This window comes from Nipponia nippon, unplaced genomic scaffold, assembly GCF_047370975.1.
Source record: "Nipponia nippon isolate SJK-2023a ecotype South Korea unplaced genomic scaffold, ASM4737097v1 scaffold_1, whole genome shotgun sequence".
NCBI classification, from domain to species: domain Eukaryota; kingdom Metazoa; phylum Chordata; class Aves; order Pelecaniformes; family Threskiornithidae; genus Nipponia; species Nipponia nippon.
In genome coordinates, this window is record NW_028262290.1 from 47,537,384 (window position 1) to 47,558,878 (window position 21,495).

Consider the following 21,495-nt stretch of genomic DNA (forward strand, 5'->3'; position numbering starts at 1 on the left):
TGAATTAAGCAGGAAAGAAAAAAGTGAGAGAGATGTGCTTGTATCACTTTCAGGTGGGGAGGCTTGGCAAATTATGTTATTAGGAATCATTAAAATAGATTTAAATAGAATTACCATGATAAGCGATATAAGAGCCACGTTTCTTCTCTTCCCATCCCTCCCCCCCAGTTTTACATGCAGAAGAACAAGAGTGTACGGCTTCGATGTATACTCACTGGCAGCTGCTTGCTTGATGGTCAAGAATTACAGCTGCTGTATGTGCACAGCCTTAACAAACGTATATACCATATGTAAAAGATACTTTTCTGATTGAAATGACATGAAAGGAATATCAAAGAGCTGCCAGATCAGAAAGAACGAACCAGATTTTTTTTTCCTAGATGAATCATTAAAGACTAGCAAAAAAGAAGTCCAATTAAAGGTCATGGAGCAGTCTTCTGCCCTCATGTATGTGAAAGGCATTGTGCAAGCATAACTAAGGCAGAATTTGACTCCCAAATTAACTCATTTGCTGGATGCAAAACTGAAAGAAAATCCTTATGGCCAGCTTATAAGTGTATATAATGAAAAATTACAACAGCAGAAAAATGTATTCGTATCATATCTCTAATTCAGCAAAGTATTAATCACACTGATGTTCAGCAGTGTGTTTAAATACATGCTTAAGTACTTTACTAAGTACTGACTGTAAACAACTCTATATGATGGTGCGTTAACATAGGACAGAGTTTATCTATATACTCTCTCCAGAGAACTATAATTATTTTAAGCACTGTGGCAGCCAGTAGCACAGAGCTGGATGATCTGTGGTGTCCAAACGCCAGCCTTCTGGCTAGTCCCTGTACAGTCCTTGTCTCCCAGCTGCATTACCACTAATGTTTGCACAAGCTCGTTTAAACTTTGTTTTATTCAGCAGAATCACAACTGCTGGAATCAGCTGGGCATTTACTGGCTCCCATTTAACTTCAGCTCCAGGAAAGAGGTGCCCCATGTAAGGGTTTGTACAGTGCTTAAGCCTCCAACTTAAGTCCTGTTAACGTGCGGGGTGTTTCAGGGGCTTTCTGCACTGGGGCACATTTCACCCAGCAGGGTTGGAGCCACTGTCCTCCTGTCAGCTCTTGGGCTTCCTCCAGCGCAGCTCCAAGAAATGATCATTTCAGCGCTCAGAAGTTTGATTTTTCTTAACTGCAAAGATTTACAACAGCAATAAAGCCCTGACATAGCGTCCCTTTTCTTGAAGCCATGATTTGACTTCACCCCAGCTGCTTGATTTTAACAGCCTAGCCTCCTCTCAGGCAGGGCTGCCATGGAAAGAGGTTTCTCCCCATGTAAAACAGTGCTAGTGCCCGCCTGAAGCAGTTGTTGCTACTTGAGGGCTTTCATTTGAAACTTCCAGTATTGGAAAATAATTCATTGTCCTCAGAGAAAATAACTGATTCCTTAAAGAAAAGTCCTCTGGCTTTACATGGCACACAACAGTAGTGTTCAACAGGAATGAAGCTACATCTTTAAATAATAGAAGAATTTGTTTGAATAGTGCTAGACTTGCTGCTTTAGGAGAAAATGTTTTTATACAGAAAACTTCTATTGATCTATCACCTTCTATTGATTTTCACAAAAAAAATTCTTCCAGGGCTGGCCATTTAAGCGTACGATACCACAGTTATTTGCCTCTGCTTCTGAAGTCACTAATTACCTTTTTGCAGTATGCAAAAAGCATTCTTGAGAGTTCTGCATTTCCCCTGAGGCTTGGAGGCTTTGTGGGGTGCTGCGGGGGTTACGCAGGAGCGGGGTGCTGGAGCTGCCCGCGGGTGCACGGCCAGGGATGGAAAGTCTCCTCCTCTTTGCAGAAGCAAGGCTGTAGAGGTAGGACCAAAGTACTGGAAGACTAATGACTGCTCACCAGTTCTGGGTGTCAGGAACCCTATGGAGGGTGCAGGCAGGGTGAAGGAGTGGCTGAGTTTGGTTGGTTGGGTTCGTTGGGGGTTGCGTAGCTGGACAAGGAGGGCAGACGCCAGAGCTGCCTGCTGGGTCTGCAACTGGAATTCATCCTGGGTGGGCTCCAGAGGCTGGTGCACAAATGTCCTGGAAGTGTCACAGGAAAAAACCACAAGCAAAGGAGAGTGGGGGCTGTTAGAGGTAAGAAAAGTGAACTGTGTGGACCAAATTCATACCACTCCATGAAATGTATGGATGAAATCTATTATGAATTTAATGTCCGTTCTACTTAAAAGTGATTTGTGGTTGTCCACTGGAGCAACTCACAGACAGATTCTAAAAATCTGGAAAGAAGTATTTGATTTACCTGTCTGTTGATCGTTTCTATGTGCCTTTGTAATGTATTGTTTCCTGCAGTGGATACAGCACCTGCTAAACTCGGGCCCCAGACCAACTGGGACCTTGAAAACAAAAGAGAACCTGAGAGTACACCAGTTGGGGCTAAGTCAGTAGCACAAAGTTAATTCAGGTATCACTATACCATACCGTAACAATTTCGGTACTCTGAGTTCTACCCTGGGACTGTCCCCTCAGAGCGCAACATTAATACTGCCCTTTGTCATGTGTCTAAATAAAGCCTAACTGAGTACCTAATTCTGATTATTTCAGGGAAGTTGCTGCAGAGTTACATTAGCAGCGTTGCCAAGAATTTTATCTCTGATCTTGCACATTTAGTATATTAAGACAAAGCTTTGTAATTCAACTGATTATTTTTTAAATGGGAGGTTTTGATCTTATGGTTGAAAGTTAAAAGTAAATTGAAAGTAAATTGAAGAAAGTAAATTGAAGGGGCATCAAGCATATGTAGTGTCTTGGATTTAGCGGTCTGGATTGTAATTTTTGAAAATGTTTTGGGTTATCAGCACTTGTACTGTAGAGTAAGGAACAAATAAGTAAGCCCACAAGACTTGTGATGTGATTTGAAGCCAAGATTTTTGCAAAAATGCTTAGTATTCATGTTTATCAAAACTATGTTTATGCACCCTGGTACTGCAATAGAAATGAATGTATTTGTGAACCTCCAGGAACACTGATCTCAGCAAGTGTCCCAAACAAGTTTTTGTAATCTCTCAGAGGTTCTACATATTGCAGAACACCAAAAAGTACTTCTTTATGTCAGAAAACAAAATAAATCAGAGGACTTATCATTGGAAAGTCTACATATAGCTGATCATATGGTGCTGTCTTTGCAGACTCAATGTCTAAAGTTCGGCTTTAAGGACTCTACAGAATTTTAGTGAAGGTATTTCTCTAATAAAAACACCATGCTTCTTCTTGGGATATGTATAGTCAGTGCAAAATTCCAGTGTTTTTGTGCTGTGTGAATAAGGTACACTGGCACAAGGAGTAGGCTGATTTCACCAGCTCATTTTGCAGGTAGTTAGTATTATAGTTTGACATCTGTGGAATTTTTTTGAGTAAAAATCTTTTGCAATTTTGTTATGGTCACAGGATTGCAAGAGATCCAGCTCATCTACTTTTTTCCAAGGTAGCACCCACTAGTTGAGCCACAATGCCTGCCAGCACTCATGTTCCTAGGTGGTTACAAATGTAAAGTAAAATGTGCTCTTTTAAACAATCTAATCAGTGCTTTAGGGTAGTTTAAGCTAGTGGCTTTTTCTAATTGTAAGAGGCTAGAAGCAATTACTGCAGCCCAGCTGATAAGTGGTGACTTTCACAAGCACAGTGCTAAACCAAAGCAATTGCGTTGATCTTCTGTTTGTGCTCTGTAGTATGAATCAAAACTGTTTGTATCAGTGATAACCTAATTTGTGTAAAAACACATTTATTTTAGCCAGATGTGGATCAGCAGTGTCCATATGAATATATATGAGCAAATGCGCTGCGTTTGGGATTATATTCTGTCTTTATTAATTTACAGGAAGACTGCAAACTCCTCAGGCAGGATCAGTCTGTATTAATGTCCGGTAATGATGCACAGCGCATTTTGTCAGTGTTTTTGCAATGAATTAAAAAAAGAACTCCTCAAGTGCACTTTTTTTTTTTTTTTTAATTTCCTGTGTGTTTCTTTTTCTGCCACATTATTTTCATCTGTTTCTCTTTGTGGAAATCCAAATTCATTCAGAAATGAAGGCTGAGTTGAGTTTTCACCTGCAGGGTATGTGACAGGACATACTTTTGGGCAGCACAAGGCTGCCTATGCTCGCCTCCCAGTTGACAGCTACGGTGTAATCCTGCCTCGTGAAGTGCTGCATTGCCACTTGGGTGTACCCCTGTGGGTGGCTCTTTCAAGATGGCTTTTGAGACGCTAGCAGGGATATAGGCCTGTGCAGAGCCAACTGTGACAGGCTGCAAAACACGAGTTATCCCATTGCTGGAGTAACGAGGAGAACTGAGGGTGTGCTTACCCCGTCAGTACTGCTGCCCCATGTTAGGAGCATCCCCAGCAGCTGCCCTCACGTGGTCTTCCTCTGCTGAGTGGGAGAAGGACTTTCTCTACCCATGCCAGACAAGCAAAAGAAAAGACTGACTTCAAAATGATCCTGCCCTTTTGCTCTCCTTCTCTTGGCCATGGAGAAGAAGAGGAGTCTGCAGGAGCTTGCAAGGCTGGGCTGGGTCATGAGAAGGTGCTGTATAGGGGATCTAGGATATCTGTATTTTTGTGGAAGGCTGGAAGAAGCTGGATGTTGGGAAGGAGTGCTTGGTTGTATTTTATATACACGTTGAATAATAAGTAGTGTTACTGGGATGGATGATGCCTTGAGAGGGACAGTTCTTCTTGTAAGCAGTTGGGAAAGAGTGAGAAAAGGTGTAATTCGGCAGCAGTTCGTACGCAGGTAAATACCAGTCCCTTCCCGCATTCCTGATGGAACAGGCACGCTTCAGCTTCTGCACGCCTTCCCAAAATATTCGTTCTTTAGGGAGGCAGGAAGAGAGCTGTAATCTGGCCACCTTTATGCAGTCCAGTTTGGGATTAACCTTGAGTAAAGCACTGTGTTTCCATTGGAGAGCAGTGGCTATTTTAGGAAGGATTCTTTTTTTCCCCCTCTAATTCTGCAGGTTATTTTTTTGTATCACAGTTTCCTCACGTCCTCTTTCCCCTTCCTTACCCCTGTAATGAGGAAGCACGCTCTTTGTCAAAAGCGAGCATGTTGTTTTACCCAGCTTCCAGATCATTATTAAGAGAGAGAGGGAGAGAGATTTGGCGGCGTGTTGGTGGGGAAGGGAACTGTGCCTGCTATATTTCACTGGGACTGGCGCGTGGAGTAGAAAAGCAGATGTGTGTGGACTGCCAGAGGAATCGCTGACTGATGCTCGCGCAGTCTGGGTTCGGGGAGCTGAGACAAGATGAGGCAAAGCAGGTATGACGGATAACCGTGCCAGAGCCTGAGCACCCGCCGTGCCCATTGCAGGCAGCGGGAGCCGGGGCGGCTCAGCATCCGCCAGGATTGATGCGCCGAGCGTTCGCTGGGGTTTGTGTACTCCATTTGATTTCTTCCCTTTCACGCCGAACATGAGGAACAAGCAGAAGTGAACTGCTTGGGAGGAAGCTGGCTATGTCTTTTTTTGTGCTGCGTTTCACCTCTTTGTTTTTTTGGTTGGCTGCAAAACCTGAAGCCAAAAGATGATTGAAATGCCTCTCCCGGGGGAGGGGGGAGCCGAGCACTCCGCACCCCATCTAGCGGCTTAGCCTCAAACTGCTGGCGAGAAGGAAATGCGGCAGGAGGAGGAGGAGGAGGAGGAGGAGGAGGCGGAGGAGGAGGAGAAGAAGGGCTCCTGCAACTCCAGCCAGGGGCTCGGTAGACTTCGGACTCCACAGCACCAACGTGGGTGATCCAGAGATGCTGACAGAGCTGCAGGATAAGGTGTGCGTTAGCTGCCTGTCAGACCTAGGGTGGATCATGCGCAAGGGACTGGCACCAAGGTTGAAAAGAGCGTTAGGCAGACGGCGATACCAAGCCCTCTGGAGTTAGGAAATGGGAGAATTGAGCTGCTTCTGCAACCTTAATTTGGCCTCTGTTTGCATAAGCATTAAGATACGATCTCTAATGATATCACATACTACTCTTTGTCACATGTCAGTGCACAGGAGGCACTGTGCTGAATTTCTCCTTACAGTATTTTTTCTCTGTTGTTCGGCAAGTAGATCCTGTCTGTCACACGCTACTAAAATCTTCTGAAGACAATTTTTTAACAAGGTTTCCTTTATAGTGTTCATAACAACAGGCGCCAACTGCTTCATTGGCATGTTACGGTATTTTTACTCCATCCTCTTTGTCAGGAGCATAGTCTCTCATTGTTCCCATTTTGCAGATCAGGAACAGAGGTGCAATGAGGTTAAAGTCAAAGGTATGCTTTATTTTGGGGTTCCTGTTTCAAGACCCGTCAGACCATGCTTTCCAGGCTGCCTCTCCCACCTACTTCAGTTACCGCAGTGAGCACAGAGCGCTCCTGCGTATCAGACGCAGGGATCAGAGCAGGCTCGCCGAAAATGAAGCACACATAATTAATGTTCTCAGAACAGGGGAAACAGGTAGCTGTGGAAAAAAATAGCTAAAGGGACTTGTCTAGCACCGCAGTTACATTGTGTAGCAAAGGCAGGGAAAAGATCCCGTTCTCCAGCCCAGGACACAGCTGCCTTAACTATGAGAAATCCCATCTGCTCCCGCAGCCCCCAGCCTCTCCCTACACACCTTCCAGAAATGAAGCAACCTCTTGCAGTCAGAGGTCTTGCTCACTGTTACCTCGTTCATTCATAGGGCAGCTTCATCCCCTGCACGGCCATATGGTAGGTGAAGCTGTTGTTTTGAGGTCCTTTCCACCCAAACCCCATCCCATGGTCCTGTCTCCTCCTTTGTATCAGTGCTGGAACTCATTTGACTCCTGGGTGAGCCTGCTCAGGGCATTAAACCAAAATGAAAATATACTCTCTTGTTTTCTGGGTTATTTTTCCACCAGATTATTGCTTTGAAAGGGCTCACTGAGGGGTGCCAAGGAGAGACTGTGCTGGCATGAAGAGGGGCCTCAATTGCCTGGGCTGTGAGAGGAGCAGGGCCACAGCAACACTGGGTTAGACCCATTTAAATGGTTTGGTATCGTGTGCTGAGGCTGTAGTTTCACAACCGTGATAAGCTGATGCAAGCTGGTGCTTCTGCTGGTACATGAGTCCTTCCCTTCTTCTCATGGCCTCGCACTCCTGCTAACTCCAATTTGTGAGGCCAGGCAAGGAAGCTTAGTGGACAACACGTCTGGGTTCAATTCAATGCACCTTAAAAAAATAGTGTGGCTTCTTGCTTGTTTATTGCTTGGCTGCATGCATGCATCAGGCATCACAAGGAGTGATGGGACCTGGGACAAGAAAGGGCAGAAATGTTTCTTGCAGTGGCAGCTTCTGCAGGTATCTGGTGTTCGTGGGACTGAAGCTTCTGCAAGCTGGGCAGTTGGGAAGTGTCATGGTTAGCTGTTGGAGGACTACGCCAGCATAAACAAACAAAGGTGCCAGAGGAGATGCGCACTGCAGCCTCTCACAGTGGCAGTCCGTAACTTCTGAGTGCCCCACATCTCCTCGGCATTTACATAGACTTGGAGGTGAAACTGCCTTTTCAAGGTATGCTGAGAAACAGTCTGTGATGTGGGCTGGCTTTGTAGATCTGCCGTACACATCTCTGCCTTTTGAATTCAGGCAGTTGCTGGTGACAGTGGAGGCTGTGTGCCCCATTAACCAGGGGGTGTAAACAGCATAAGTGTCCGCCCAAATATGCTGACAGCTGAGGAATATGAAGAGTGCAGGACTTGGGGCTCTGGATCAGTATGTGCTGCTGTGTTCGCAGACTTTACCATCTCCTCCTCCAGTCCCAGTCCTTTGTGCCACGTCCCCTCCGACCTGACCCGACCCATCCCCGTCTGTTCATTTCAGTTTCATTCCCCTCTTGAATTCAGTCTCCACCAGAACCTGGTCCAAGCCACAGTTGCTAGCACAGGGAGTCCCAGTTTCGTTCATGCAGACTCTGTGTCTCAGTCCTCGCTTCACCTAACTAACTGAAAATGATACTTTCATGAACAATACTATTTGCAAAATTAACTTCTTCCACAAAAAATGCAAGCCAGTTGAGGATACTTAGTTATGTGTATTTTAAGTATTTGGGATTGATCACAACTTTAATTTACTCTACTGTACATGTCAAATCCTGCAGTCCCAGCATGGCCAGTGATTTAAATTAACCTGACCTTTCATCCTGTTTGTCAGCAGTCCGTGACCATGCACTAGTGTGTGATTTGTGAATTATTTGTGATTCTGTGTGAACATGGTTCAGCCCATGAATTTTGACACTGCTTGATTTAAATAGCAGCTACTTGTGCCATGATATTCAGCTTGGTATTTAATTTTAAGAAACATGGTTTTGCTTCTATTTCCTGACTGGATGCTTTCTAAATCCGCAAACAGTTTTTGAGGAGACAGAACAGAATTGCTGGTATGAGTGCTCATATGGAGTGAATTTTTCTGATCGCTATGATTAGGCATCACAACACATTCTTCATAGCAGTTTTTCTGAAGATACTAAACAGTACTGTTGTTATAGAAAGCAAAAGAAAATTAACATAAATTCAGTCCAAATCTATTAATGGATTTTTTTTCAGATATACATTCTCAGTTCATCTTCTCTATAGATTTACAAAGTAAGTGATCTGTGCCAGTTTTACATAAGTATGTGGTTTTGCTGCCCAGCTCAAGTTTCCTTCCCTGAATTTGAAAAATTGTCTGTGGGCCTGCCATTTCTCTTCCTTAGGAGCCCACCTGTGGGGAGAGGTCTAGGAGAGCAACATTTCTGCCTGGTTTCTGTTGGAGAAACTAGTCTTTGGTGTTGCCTAATTTATGTGGATTGATTCCTGTGTTTCCTTCTGTATTTGTTTGCCCAGTGATTAGTACATTTTAGACTGGGCTCTTATTGCCCATTTTGAGCAAAAAGAATATTATAAATTATATTTAGTTCTGTCCATCATGGAAAAAGAGTCAACAGTAAGACACTCGTCTTCTGGTACTTGAATGACCATTTTGGTGGTGATGAGAACATTAAGCTGCTGGGGCATTTCCAAGTGCTTTTTGTTCTCAGGTTGCTGGTAGGGACATGCAGTATTAAGGGAAAATCTGGGCTGCAGTCCTTGCTCAGGCAGCAACATTCCCACCTATGGGTATATGTCAGGGCGCAGCGGGGCTGGTGGCTTCATGAAGACAGACCTCAGCATGGGTCCAAAGTCCATCCAGGAGACAAGGCCAAAGATGGGACTGGAGACACACTGCAATATACCTACATGGGGTCCATCCTGGGTGCCCAGGCCTAAGCTAAAATGGGGCTTCTGCACCCATGAGCAAGTGGCGTTGGGGGAGACCCCAGGCTGGTCAGGGCCATTAAGTCCTGTTGGTGCCCTCAGCACCCTGACAGTATGTTGTGAGCAGCCTGTCCATTAAAGATGTACTCAGCCTTCTTGCAGTTCCTGGCAGGGACTCCTGAGCTTTCTTTAGGCAGCCTAGGTACATTAATGTAATACTACGTGAACATTTCTGCTTCTGCATGCTGTGCTTGGGCATGCTGGAAGTTAGGCATGATGGAGTTTCAGACTTTTCTTCAGATACCTTCAGATACCCAGATGTCTTCTGGGAAAGAAAGCATTTTTTAAGCTTTTTTCCTGGTGGTAAGCACTGGACAGATCCTTCCACCCTCCTCTGCTTTATGACTGGTGCTTTAGGTATGTGCTGGACTCTCTTGTAAACAAAACCTTTTGTTTGCCAATATTGAAGTATTTAAAAGGAAAAGTCCAAAAATCCATAGCAGTGCAATTCTGAAGGTCTCAATTTATCTATTACGAGTGAACTTAAGTGTATCGAAACCACTGTTTTAATATGGTGAAATATGGGCACATCCCTCCTCCATGTAGAGTTTTCCAAATAGAAAATGACGTTTTTCTTCTCCTGGAATGACTTCAAGACTTAGTGGGAAAAAAAAACACAACCAACTTTTGGTTGCTCTAAAATAATGTTGGTTAAGAGTGGACAGCAGCATAGGAAGTACTGAGACTGAGAGACAAAATAGTGAAAGATTCAACTTGCATGTGATGAATTCTTTTGAAGACATGGATCCCTGAGCAGCACCAACAGGATCCAACCAGGAAAACACAAGGAGTGGTTGTAGTTGTCCTGAGCTTGGAAGGTTCTCCCCAGAGGAGAGCAGGAGAATGTGTGCATCTCAAGGTCAGGTAGAAATTGAGCCATGAACGGATGCAACTGGTCACAAGCAACTGGGTGTTAACACACCACTTCTGGTCGGGGTCTTCCATCTTGTGGCTCTGTTACAAAAGGGAATGCATGTCCTTGAGCTGACGTCTTGGAGGATCTGAAAGCCTCCAGTGGGACAAAATAGTATTTCTTTCTGGAGCTTTCTGACTTTCTGCCATGATTTTCTCCCATCAGGGACTATTCATCATTTCCTCCATGAGGAGATTTTGTTGTTCGAAATGTCACACATGAATGTTTCATCACAGTACTGTTATGATGTGACGAGATGTCATTCCCCAGTAATATATGTTGGGCTCTACTTTAGAGACTATAAATCCAGGCCTGAGTAGGTACACAGCATATTCTACTGGGGAGCAGCCATCACTGAGGTAACATTGCATAACTCACGGTGGTGGGCAACAAGTGTCTGTGGGCAACAGTTTATGTCTGTGGGAATCGGCGGGGCATCCGGGTGGCCGGGGGCAGCCTTCAGCAGGTTGGCGGGTAAGTAGGCGATAACAAAACAAGAGGAACTGTCACTTTGAACCTTCCCACAGGACCATACGTTACATCCCCCTGCTCCACATCTTGCCAAGAAGTTTGGTGTATTGACTTACTCGTGCTTCTCAGATGTTGTATCAGCACTTGGGCGGCACGGAGTCATTGCCATGGGGGAGGTGGCGTGGGGGTGCAGCAGAGTGTGCATACGTTTGCTATACACTGTACAGGGAGGATTCTGTCAGGATTTTGGTACGGGAACATCAGTTTTTAAGGTGGAAATGCAGTATTTTCCTACTTTATCCAGACGCTGTTGATCCCAGTAAGCAGCTTTATTTTGTTATTGGGATGAAATCCAAATGTGTGCTTGCAGCTTTGAAAATATATGGGTAAAATTTGTTCTTGCGAACAGCAAATATATGTGTTGCTGAAAACCCAATAAAACCTTCTACCATGGGGTGAGTTTCACCCATGGAAGTAGACAGGTCTGTACTCAGAACTTGCATCCAACTAACTTGAAAACAGTTTATTCCAGGGGGGAGCTGAGCATGCCAGCTATTCCTGATGTTGTGTTTCCCTGATCTGGTGCTTCAGCATGAATTTAAGTGTCTTATTTTAGATGCTCACAAATGAAAAATTTAGTCCATTAAAACAACTAAACTGAGAACCCTGCTGAACAGTCCTGGCTCGTGTTATTCCAGAGAATGTATCAAAATAATAACTCTTGACATTTGAATGAAAAATGTGATATTTTCATTAATTAGAAATATCTTCATAATGTGAAATATCTTAATTAATATGAAATACCAGTCACTATGTTGTGAATTATTCCAAGCATTTTCATCTGCTCAGATAACTTTTTCTTAGTGCTAATGTTATCTTGAATTGAGGGTAGGTTTGGGGTGGCATTTTGCCTTTGCTTACTTGCAGCCTCAGGTGAAGTAGGGGCTGTGTCCGAGATGAACTCTGCTGGCCTGTGTCCATCTTACCTGTGATGGCTTGAATGGTGTTGCAACAAAACTGGCACGGGGATGAAGAGGTTGTGAAGTTTCTAGCTGAGCTTATGGAGTTCTCTGTGGTGCAGTTGGACCAGAGCTATACCAGTTATTTGTTCTTAAAGGTGACTTTGAGGCACAGTGCTTCCTCCTGATCATCTTAGGGTTTTCTGCTTATGGTGACTGCTGTTGGATTGTCCCAGGCTTCCCCCACTGAGTTGAGCTGAGACTCAAGATTGGCATTGGTGTGTTACTAGAAAAAATACTTCCCATGTATTTGCTTGAAGTTGAGGTGACAGGGTGCAGTTTGGCCGTAGGAATGTTAACAGAGGTATTTGCCATCTACTGTTGATTCTTCTCCTCTTTTAACTGTGTTTCATTATCTTTTGAGCAGAAAATACCAGTGGGTGAAAACTCGATGCCTTTAAAGTCAATGGCAAAACTCCCACCATGTTCACTGAGGCTAGAATTTCATACTCATTGTGGTCAGTCTTTCCCCACAGTTATTAAGTAACAAACAACTGAAGTGAACAATTCACAGAGGAATCCTGGCGTTTATTTATATAACCTCCTTGGTGAGAAATAGCAGGTCACATTCAGTAATAAATGCATAGTCTTCCTGCAAATGATGTATGAACCAAAGAAAGGTGAACAGGATCTGATATTCTGTTCTCGAGAAATAATTGGACAAGCTGTGGTCTGGCCAGCATTTTGGGGAGAGGATTGGGAATGAAATGAATATTGTTATCTCTGCCATAAGCAAATCACAGTCTCCTAAAGTGAGTTTGTAGGTGCCTTCTGTACTGGAAAGAGACATCTTCTCACGTTACTCTGCCCTCTGGAGAGCCGTGGAAATAACCAGTTTTCAAGTAGCAGTAGTTGAATATTACGTAGCCAACAGGTTCGGCTGTTGATATTGTGGAAGGTTGTTACTGACGCCATATGTCCTCTGGTAATGACATCCCGGTTCTGGAAACACAGTCTTCTCTTGCGTCATCTGCACAGGTCGTTAGAGACATGACTTCTTGGTGTGTACTGAATCTTGAAGGGGCTATGCTCAAGCTGTGCAGTATCTGAGGAAGATAGTTCTTGGCTTTCCTCGTGGTACCTCCTGTATCCCAAGCAGCTGGTTCAGGGCAGTGAAAAATCTATGGATTTTTTTTTTTTAACTTCGAGTAGAAAAATCAAGTGCAGTTTCTGAAAGTGTTTAGCAGAGCAAGGGAATGGCTATGGGCTGTATCATAGCTTTCACATCTCCTGGGACCACAGCTCATCCCTCCCTCTGTCTTGAGAAATGCCGTTCCTGTTCCCCCTTCTTCCCTGCTAGTTAGCGTTGAAGTGACAATAGACAGGGGAAGGTGGGTTGTAAGGAGAAGAAGGAACTGATGACCCCTAGATTAATGTATAGAGAACAAGCAGATGCTGTTTCCTAAATGTGCAATTGTTGGCAGAAACTAAGCAAAACTGGGTAAGACAAACAGCACACATTATTGTTTGTTAGGTGAGTGAGGTGTGTCACTGTCACCCCCATAACAAAGGCTGGAGGTGCCTTTGGAGCATCGTTGCATCTGGCTGACCTCATAGGAATTATGGTTGGGAGTGTTTGGTTTCATGAGCGTTTAGCTATAAGCTGTAGACTCTGGTTCTGAAAGTAGGTCCCAGAACATTATCTGGTGCCTTTTATTAACTAAGATTTGGCATGTGTGAGGAGTTTTTGCCTGGGACAGCTATCCTGATGTGCAGAGCGCTGCCGTGTCTTCCACCTGCATCTGCATCTGAAGAACGTCCACGAGTGTCACCTCCTGCACAATGTCACCGATGTTTGTGCAGTGAAGTATTTCTTAGCAAACACCACTGCAGCCTTGGACTCCACTGCCTTCCAGATCATTCTCAAGTATAAATCACCCATTTGGTTTTGACCTAGAAAGCTCTGCATGTTACGTATCTGTACCTGAGAAATTGCCTCCCGCCTTACTGAGGGTCTGCTACCGATCATACATAAATTACACGGGAAGGGGACTGGGGGGGGTGTTGTCCTCTGTAGGACGGCTTGGACTTGTTTGTGCTCTTGGTCCAGGAAAGCATAAGTTGTTAACCACAGGCCTCCCGAGCTTTGGGAAGTGTGCGTGAGGGGCAGGGGCTTAGAGGAGGTGGTTTCTGCCCGCTCCGACGAATCTGTTTATATCTGTCCATCTCACGTAATTCTCTGGCACCTATTGCCTTGGTAGCTAAGCATGTTTTTTGGATGGCCATGGCTTTTTTTCATCTTCTTCTCTTTTTAATAGTCTTTTCTCCTTCCTTTTAAATAGGTCTTTAATAAAGTTGAGAATTCTTGCACAGGGTTTTATAAACATGTGTTATTAAATTTTAAATCTGTTTTGAAAGTGCCTCTACCCTACTCCCTCCTAGTAAAGTGACCTTTTTAAATGGAGGGAAGTGGGTTTAGATGACAGTCATGATAAATGCGGTCATGTTCACTCAATAAAATAAGGCCCAGTGCATTTGAGGATAAATCAGTGAAATGTACAGCCCCACCTGTCTGTCTCCATCATTCATTTCCACTGTCACTTTCACAGTGGCTGATGGATCACAGTTGCTGTAAAATTAGACAGCCTTTAATCTCATTTCATCCTGATTAGCTTCTCCTTACCCTTTCCCTCTAACTCACTGACTGACACGCTAAAAACTCACACCAGGCTGTGTCTGAGCGTGGCGTACAAACTTCTCTTCAAATACCCTTTTTGCGGGGCAGGCAGGTGTTCCACTAAGTTGAAATCGAAAAATGAGAAGATGGGATTTTCACATTATTAAAGCAAAACAGCAGACAAAGGCTCGTATAAAAATAATTAAAGCAGCAGCCTGGCCAGACTGTGTGATGGGCCAAATTCTTCCTGTTACACCCTGGCAAGCCCAGTGAGTTTGAGAAGATTGTTTCTACTAGAGGCTGAATTTAGCATGCTCATTGCTGCATAATTTTGACTCTATCTATGAAAAGTTATGTCCTATATGGGTGTGTGTTCATAAGGAATTACGGTTTACAACACAAGCGTTCAAGGGTGCGTTCAAGGGGCATTTATAAAACGCAGTAAAAAAAAAATCGTTCGTTCCCATAGTTTTGATTTCTATGTGTAACTCACGATTCTGAGGGACCCTGAAAATGGTCAGGGAGAAAGACTGCAATGCTGGCGATTTCACAATTTCAATGCCAAAACTCCCTCTTACATGTCCACAGCGTTGTTCCATCCTCCTTGTTTTGTCCAGCCCCTTCCAGCCCCATGGGCAGATTCATGAGACCAAGAACAGAGTCTTCCCCAAAGCTCTGTGCGAAACAAAGGTCATAATAAAGGTCTGCAGTGTTTTATTGCAGTCACCTTTCCTTTTGAAGCCCAAATACTACCTTCCTTTCTAAGGCAAGCTTCCCTTTAGCTTTCCTGTGAGTTACGGGTGGTAGTTCGGGTCATTTGGGCCCAGTCCCGTTATCAGTGGGAATGTTGCCATCAAGTTAAGTAGGAGCCAGGATTAAGCCCTTAGTTTTCAAGGTTTAATTATCATCATAAGTGTGGGAGTCTTATTGCATAGTTCATATGCATAGGAACAGCAGAAAAGCTTAAAATATAATTTCTTCCTCTACTGGCCTTGTTTGTGTCAATATGGAGGATAAATAAACAAAAGTGTCTGTAAAAATGAAAACACAACATGTGAAAAATATGCATGTGTGCTGCCTGCAGACAGTTCTTCTGATAAATGCTAGATCTCTCCAGATTGACCAAAGGAAGAGCCTGGTTGAGAGTACAACCACTGGCTTGGACCTAATTTGAAACCATAATAGAGCACTGAAGAATTGAAGCCCTGCAGACTGATCCTGGGGAGTCTCTTCATGAGAGGAGGGGTCCCAAAAAGCATCTAAGGAAGACAGCAAATTTCCCGTGGGAGACCCAAATTCATTCTGTAGTACAAGCATCCACAGAATCAAGGAAAGTACTGGGGTTTTGAGAGAGAGAATTGTAAAATGGGAAAATGTATGAGATTAAAGAATGAGATAAATACATGGGGGCTAAGAAGATAACAAAAATCTTTTTGCTCTTTCATCCCACTGCAGGAATCTATAGGTAGTATAAAATCTTATGCAGTGCCTAGTATAGGATTACTTCCCAGTTATATAAAGTGTACTAGTAACAAATAACCTTAATTAATGAACTTTCACTGTACCTGGCTGCCCAATTTAAGAACTGCTTCACTTACATGACTTGTAAGAGCACAGACTATGAAAATGATATTCGACCTTTACTAGAAACTAAAAATGTACCTTACTTATTCATCATTGCCTTGGCAAAAACTTCAGTAAGAAGCTTAAATGAGCCCACTTGATCTTTAAGAAAATGTCCTAAATAAAAAAGCTGTGCGTATTTCTTATTATTATTATTTGCATATGCTATATTGCACAACTGCATTCTGAGAAAAATAAAAGATAATAAAACAAATGAAATGAGAGATATATCACCCAAAATAATCCAAGTGTGAGATAGGCTGCCTCTTTTTTTTTTTTTTTTTTTGGCATTGGCAAAAGAGCACAAAGTAAGAGCTGGCCCTGAGTCATATTGATTTCCCACTGCACTGGTTTCCTAAGTGCTCTGTTGATCCGTGTCAAGCAATAAGTTCCCTGCCTGTACATGCACATCACCTCCCCATTTGTCCTCACCTAGATTTAAGGTGCCCATATGATGAGCTGAACAAGGACATCATTTTTCCTACTGGTGTCACTGGGCCAAAACTACTCTATGTGGTATGATAACTAATGCTGTGTAAGTTTACATTTACCATATAATATCACAACAGTGCTGTATGGGACACCGCAACAATGTGTGCATATTATGTATATATAAGTCCTTATTTTTGTGTCTTAGCATTTGCAGTGGAAAATGTAAATCTAAAAAAATAGATTATTGCGACTGTAGTTGGTCCATAGTAATCGCGACACCGCCAAAAAAAAGGGATATTGCAAACCTAACGCCACAGTTTTGATCTTTGTTAACAAAGGGCTTCCTGATTAGATGAATAGAAAATGTGTGATTGTGCTGCTAATGACATTGTACAGGAAATTAAGCGTATACATTTGGAAAAGGCATTAAATCAGCAGGACCTTAATTTAAAAACTTAAAACTGTATGGAAATGCAGCTTGTTCATTGCTGTGTAATAGAAAGCTACTGAACACACTGACTCTTCTTGTGGAAACATTACCAGCAGAACAAAGCTGGGCTGAGTTTTTTTAATGTTTCCTAGCATATTAGGATTCCTAGCATCTGCTTATTTTCAGGGAAATATCAGGCAACTTCACCCCTTTTTACAAGTTGTTTTTAGAGCTGCATATATGGCAGTTGGGCGGGTGGGGAGGTGCCGAGGGACCAGAATTCCAGCTTTTTTCCTCAATTATTTGCAAGATTGAATAACGTAAGATTACTAATAAGTGGCTTTGTCTGCTGCTAATTCAGTGGACATACACGCTTGGGGTGATGCATTCCCCCATTATTTCATACAGATGTAATCCCAGTGTTGTATTTTGTACCTTTGGAAATATTTGATGGAATCAGCGCCCTGAGCTGACAAAGAATTCTTGCTTTACTTGCAGTTATGCCATATAACAGTGCCCATCACTGTGTCGTGGAAGTGGAAAACTTCTTGTTTGTGCTGGGAGGAGAAGACCAGTGGAACCCTAATGGTATGTATAGAATATTAAAAGGCACAGGCAGCATCTGCCTTCCTCTGTCTGTCTGTCCATCAGGTCAGCTGATGTAGTCATTAGCAGGGGATTTTGAGGACCCTCAGCCTAATTGTTGAACCTGGTAAAGGCTACTTTTAGATATTGATGTAATAAGTATCTGGTACTTTAGCATTAGCATCTCCGTCATTCATCAGCTCCCACATCCCTTGAGAAATGCCACAGGCAGCAGAACAGACTCTTTCAAGTGCATGCACCAGGCAGCAGCTGTTAAGAATTTTAACCTTCATTTCCAGTCTCCTTCCAGTCATAATATAATAATGCAGTTGCAGTAGATGAATGCTTCCTTTCTATTGTCAAACCAGATACTCACAGCTAAAGTTGTTAATGTGTTAATTATCTAGACTCTGAGATTCTTAAACTGGTCCTTTTTTTAGTCTTATGCAAGAGCTTCTCGTATAGATTATCTGCTGCTACCTTCTTTGATTTGATTACTTCATAAATTTACCGCAAAGAGAAATTAAACAATTTAACAGGCTTCTGAGCAAAGCAAAAGGAGAATACCATGCCTTGCGAAATTCACAAAATTGTCAAGACATTGTTAAAAAGCTTGCACACGAAGAAAGAGTTGTAGTTGTAGCAGTCTGTGTAACAGAGATAATTATGACTGAGAAACCATAAAACAGCTTGCAGGTACACATTTTTACTTTAAAACACCAGAGGATCCAGCTGAAATTACATATACTGCATATATTTTATTGTGAATGCCCCATTTCAGCATCTGCACTAAACCAAATTATAGAAAATTGTTACATCTGTTCAGTTCCTAAAACCTGAGACAAACAATTCAGTCCACCCTATAAGCATATTTCTGGTGTAGTTAAAAATATCACTAAATGTCTTAGGAGAAGAGCCCTTCAGTTCTATTGTTGGATCTCCTTTATATTAAACAGGTGATAGCGTGGTATCGTTAATGATAATCATTATTAGGAGCATCAGCCACATCCAACAACTGAGGGCCCCTGTTGTGCTTGGTGGTAGGCATATGGATAATAAGAGGCAGACCTTGTTCCAGACAGTTTATAATTAAATAGCCATGTCACATGAAAGATGAAAGAAAAGAAGTAGAATTACCTGCAATTTAAAGATGTGGAAACTGAGTCGCAAGATTACGGAGAGATGTAAGAATGGGTACATACCCTGCATCAGAGATAGGAGTCGAGCACAACTGTGAGATGGGTAATACCTTAGGTCTGAGGTCGCCTAGATCAGCTTCTCAGCTGAAGACGTTGCCATCGGATGTCTAGCAGCTTCCTTGTTCTATGAATACCAGAGCTGCTATTTGCCTATAGAGAAGATAGGAATAAAAGAGGTAGAAGCATTGCTGATACTTATCTTTTTACGAATTTACCCCAAGAGAAGTGGATCTTACTTGTCACAAAAAGTGGATCTGAAAATCATAAACTGCATCCTGTGCTATTGCTGGGTTAGTGTTTTCTTGAAACTGATTTGCTTTAAATGTGCAGCTACATGGGAGCTACTCGCCCATACCCACTTGAATTTATGTAAAGACCTTTGTCTTCTGTCTTCATAGTAGAGAAGGGGCTTCCTATGGACCTAGCTGGAACTGCCTTGCCCAGAGCATGACGAGGCTTTTGATTTGAATGAGAATGTGCCAGGTGTTTTTCCAGTGGACAGAATTATCCTTGAGATGAGGGCAAGGGAAGGAGGGCCATGCATTTCTCTAGCCATCAGACCTGCAGGTTCTTGAGAAGCCGGGTGGACCCCGAGGAGCACCCATGTACCCTCCGGGCTGCTCCTGTGACTTCATGATAACCTAGAGAGCATGGGAGACATTTTTTCTCTTTTTTTGACATCCTCCTATGGCTGTGCCTTTCCAGTCACAAGGATCCCCACATGTGTAAACCTCCTGACTGATGAGCAAGGCAAAATAATAGATATAGTTGTCTTGCAAACTGTCCAAAATTAAACTGGAGTCAAACCAGTTACACCAGGCACCTTAAGTAGGTCATCAAGTCCTTTTCCTGCCATCACAGGCATCATATAGTCCCATTTTGTATATTTTCTAAGCTCCATTCGAAAAGCAGTTGGATTTTTAGTCCCTACTACTCCTGTTGGAAAGCTGTTACAGAATCCAATTGCTCTAAATGACTAGGAGCCTTATTCTAATTTCCAGTAAAATGTATTCTTTGACTGTCTAAATCACCTTGTTCTCATGCCAAAGTTGGCCTTTAGCTTAATAGTTTTTCCCCTCCTGGAGATTTGTTCCTCTGATGTATTACAGACAGCACTCCTATCCCCTTTCAGCTTTTGTTTTCCTAGGTGCAACAAGCCAAGTTCTTTGTCTCCTGACATAAGGTAAACTTTCTGTTCCTCCTGTCACCAGAGTAGCTCCTTTTTGTGCCTGTTCTAGTTTGATTTCATCGCCCTTCCTGTGAATTGACTAGATTTGTATCCTGTGTTCCCACTCTAGGCTCACTAAACCCTTCTCTTTCTACCCTGCACTATACAGTCTTCTACATACATGGTATTTGTAGTGGATATGTGTATGACACGTTATGTTAGGAGGCCAAGGTCCCCAAATCATAGCTTTGTATGACAACAATTAAAAAGCTGTTGTATAACCAGTGACCGCTAAAGTCCCCAGTAACCTGAAAGATGGAATGAATACGGCAGCATTAAAACCTCCTCCTAGAAGTCCAAACTTATGATCAATACATATATTGTTTTGAAATCCCGCTTTTTGAAATAGAAATAGATTAATAAATGTCCTAAATAGTGAGATCTAGAGCCAGTTAGGTGCCTGCTGTTTCTGTTTTACTGTATTGAATCTATAGTTCTCAATGCCTCTTTTTCTAAATTGTATAGACTGAAGGAATTCAGGTAGAGACCAAGAGCAAAGCCTTACTTCCCTAAACCCAGTGGCAAAATGACCAGTTGCCCTTAGTGTATGGGGATCTCGCCCTATGTCTTGAGATGTGTTTGAATGGTGCTCAGCATAAAGGGCTTTGGTCCTCATTAGGCACCACGCTGGATTTGAAGGGAAATACTCCATTATTCATCAGTCTTCTGCTTTACCTTCCTCATATAGGACATGCTTATAACATAGCGAGGGAATGAGTTTGCTTCCAGCCAGAGTGGTCAACATGGTTTCTTTCTCTGTTTTCTTGTAGAACATGATCTTAAATTATTACGAATATAAATTCTAGCTGTATCGTTATTCTTCTCTACAATCTTGATGGTCTATTTGCACATGCTGAAGTAAGTGTGGAATGAAACAAGCAAAGCGAGCCTATCCTACAGAGGCTTTTCTGATGCAAAAATATTCACCTTGTAGAATACCCAGTGACCATTTATAGAACTGTGACATAAGCAGTTGGATTGTTCTGCTGGCCTGTGAAGCCTCTAATTCAATTTTTTAGTCACACATACATAAACAAAGGTTTCTGTTTCCGAGATCCTCATCTGTTGAAGTCTCAGGTGTTACAGGAAATTGCCATGCACTCTCTTGCTTCAGTTTTCTTGCTTTGATGTCAATCTGCATGTAAAATAAGGTGAAATCTTAATATCGTGAAGACATGAATACAGTTCTTGGGCTTGACAGCAGGGATAAGCTAGTTAGCTGGTGTATGTTGCTCATGTTTCATATTTTAGCTAACGCACTTGGAATAAAACTCTTAAGAGTGTATTCCCTCTTCGATGCACATGTGTAATTCCTTCTAACTTACACTGAAAGTACATGGTAGAATAAACCATCTAGTGCAAACACTGCATACCCCGTGCTGATGGCTTATGCAGCTCCTGGTTATTTGCAGAAGGTTTTTTTACCATGTTCCACATACAGATGATGTGAGGAGAAGGAAAAGCATATGTTCTCCCTTTGATATTTTTACCTGACACAAAATACTCTAGTCATAAAAATACCATGGGGATGCCCTCTTTTGGGCAGTAATTTTGTTTAGTGCTGTGATTTATTGTGGCTGCGAAAGTACCACAGCATCTATAAGTAAATTTAAATACACATTTTCAAGAT

General features: G+C 42.8%; 1 protein-coding gene across 26 annotated transcripts in view; it reads left to right on the top strand.

Moving 5' to 3' along the window:
- KLHL14 (kelch like family member 14) overlaps positions 1–21,495 on the top strand; it is a 136,579-nt gene that overhangs the window by 73,845 nt on the left and 41,239 nt on the right. For 25 of the 26 annotated variants that reach the window (XR_015703968.1, XR_015703958.1, XR_015703959.1 and 22 more), the window contains one exon: positions 17,352–17,441. Coding sequence is in view for 1 of the 26 variants with exons in the window: in XM_087754165.1 (XP_087610291.1) it covers positions 17,352–17,441 (90 nt within the window). In the remaining 25 variants the exon portion in view is untranslated. Of the gene's footprint in view, positions 1–15,485; positions 15,511–17,351; positions 17,442–21,495 lie in introns of those variants that run through there. The other variant, XM_087754175.1, reaches the window with a different exon arrangement.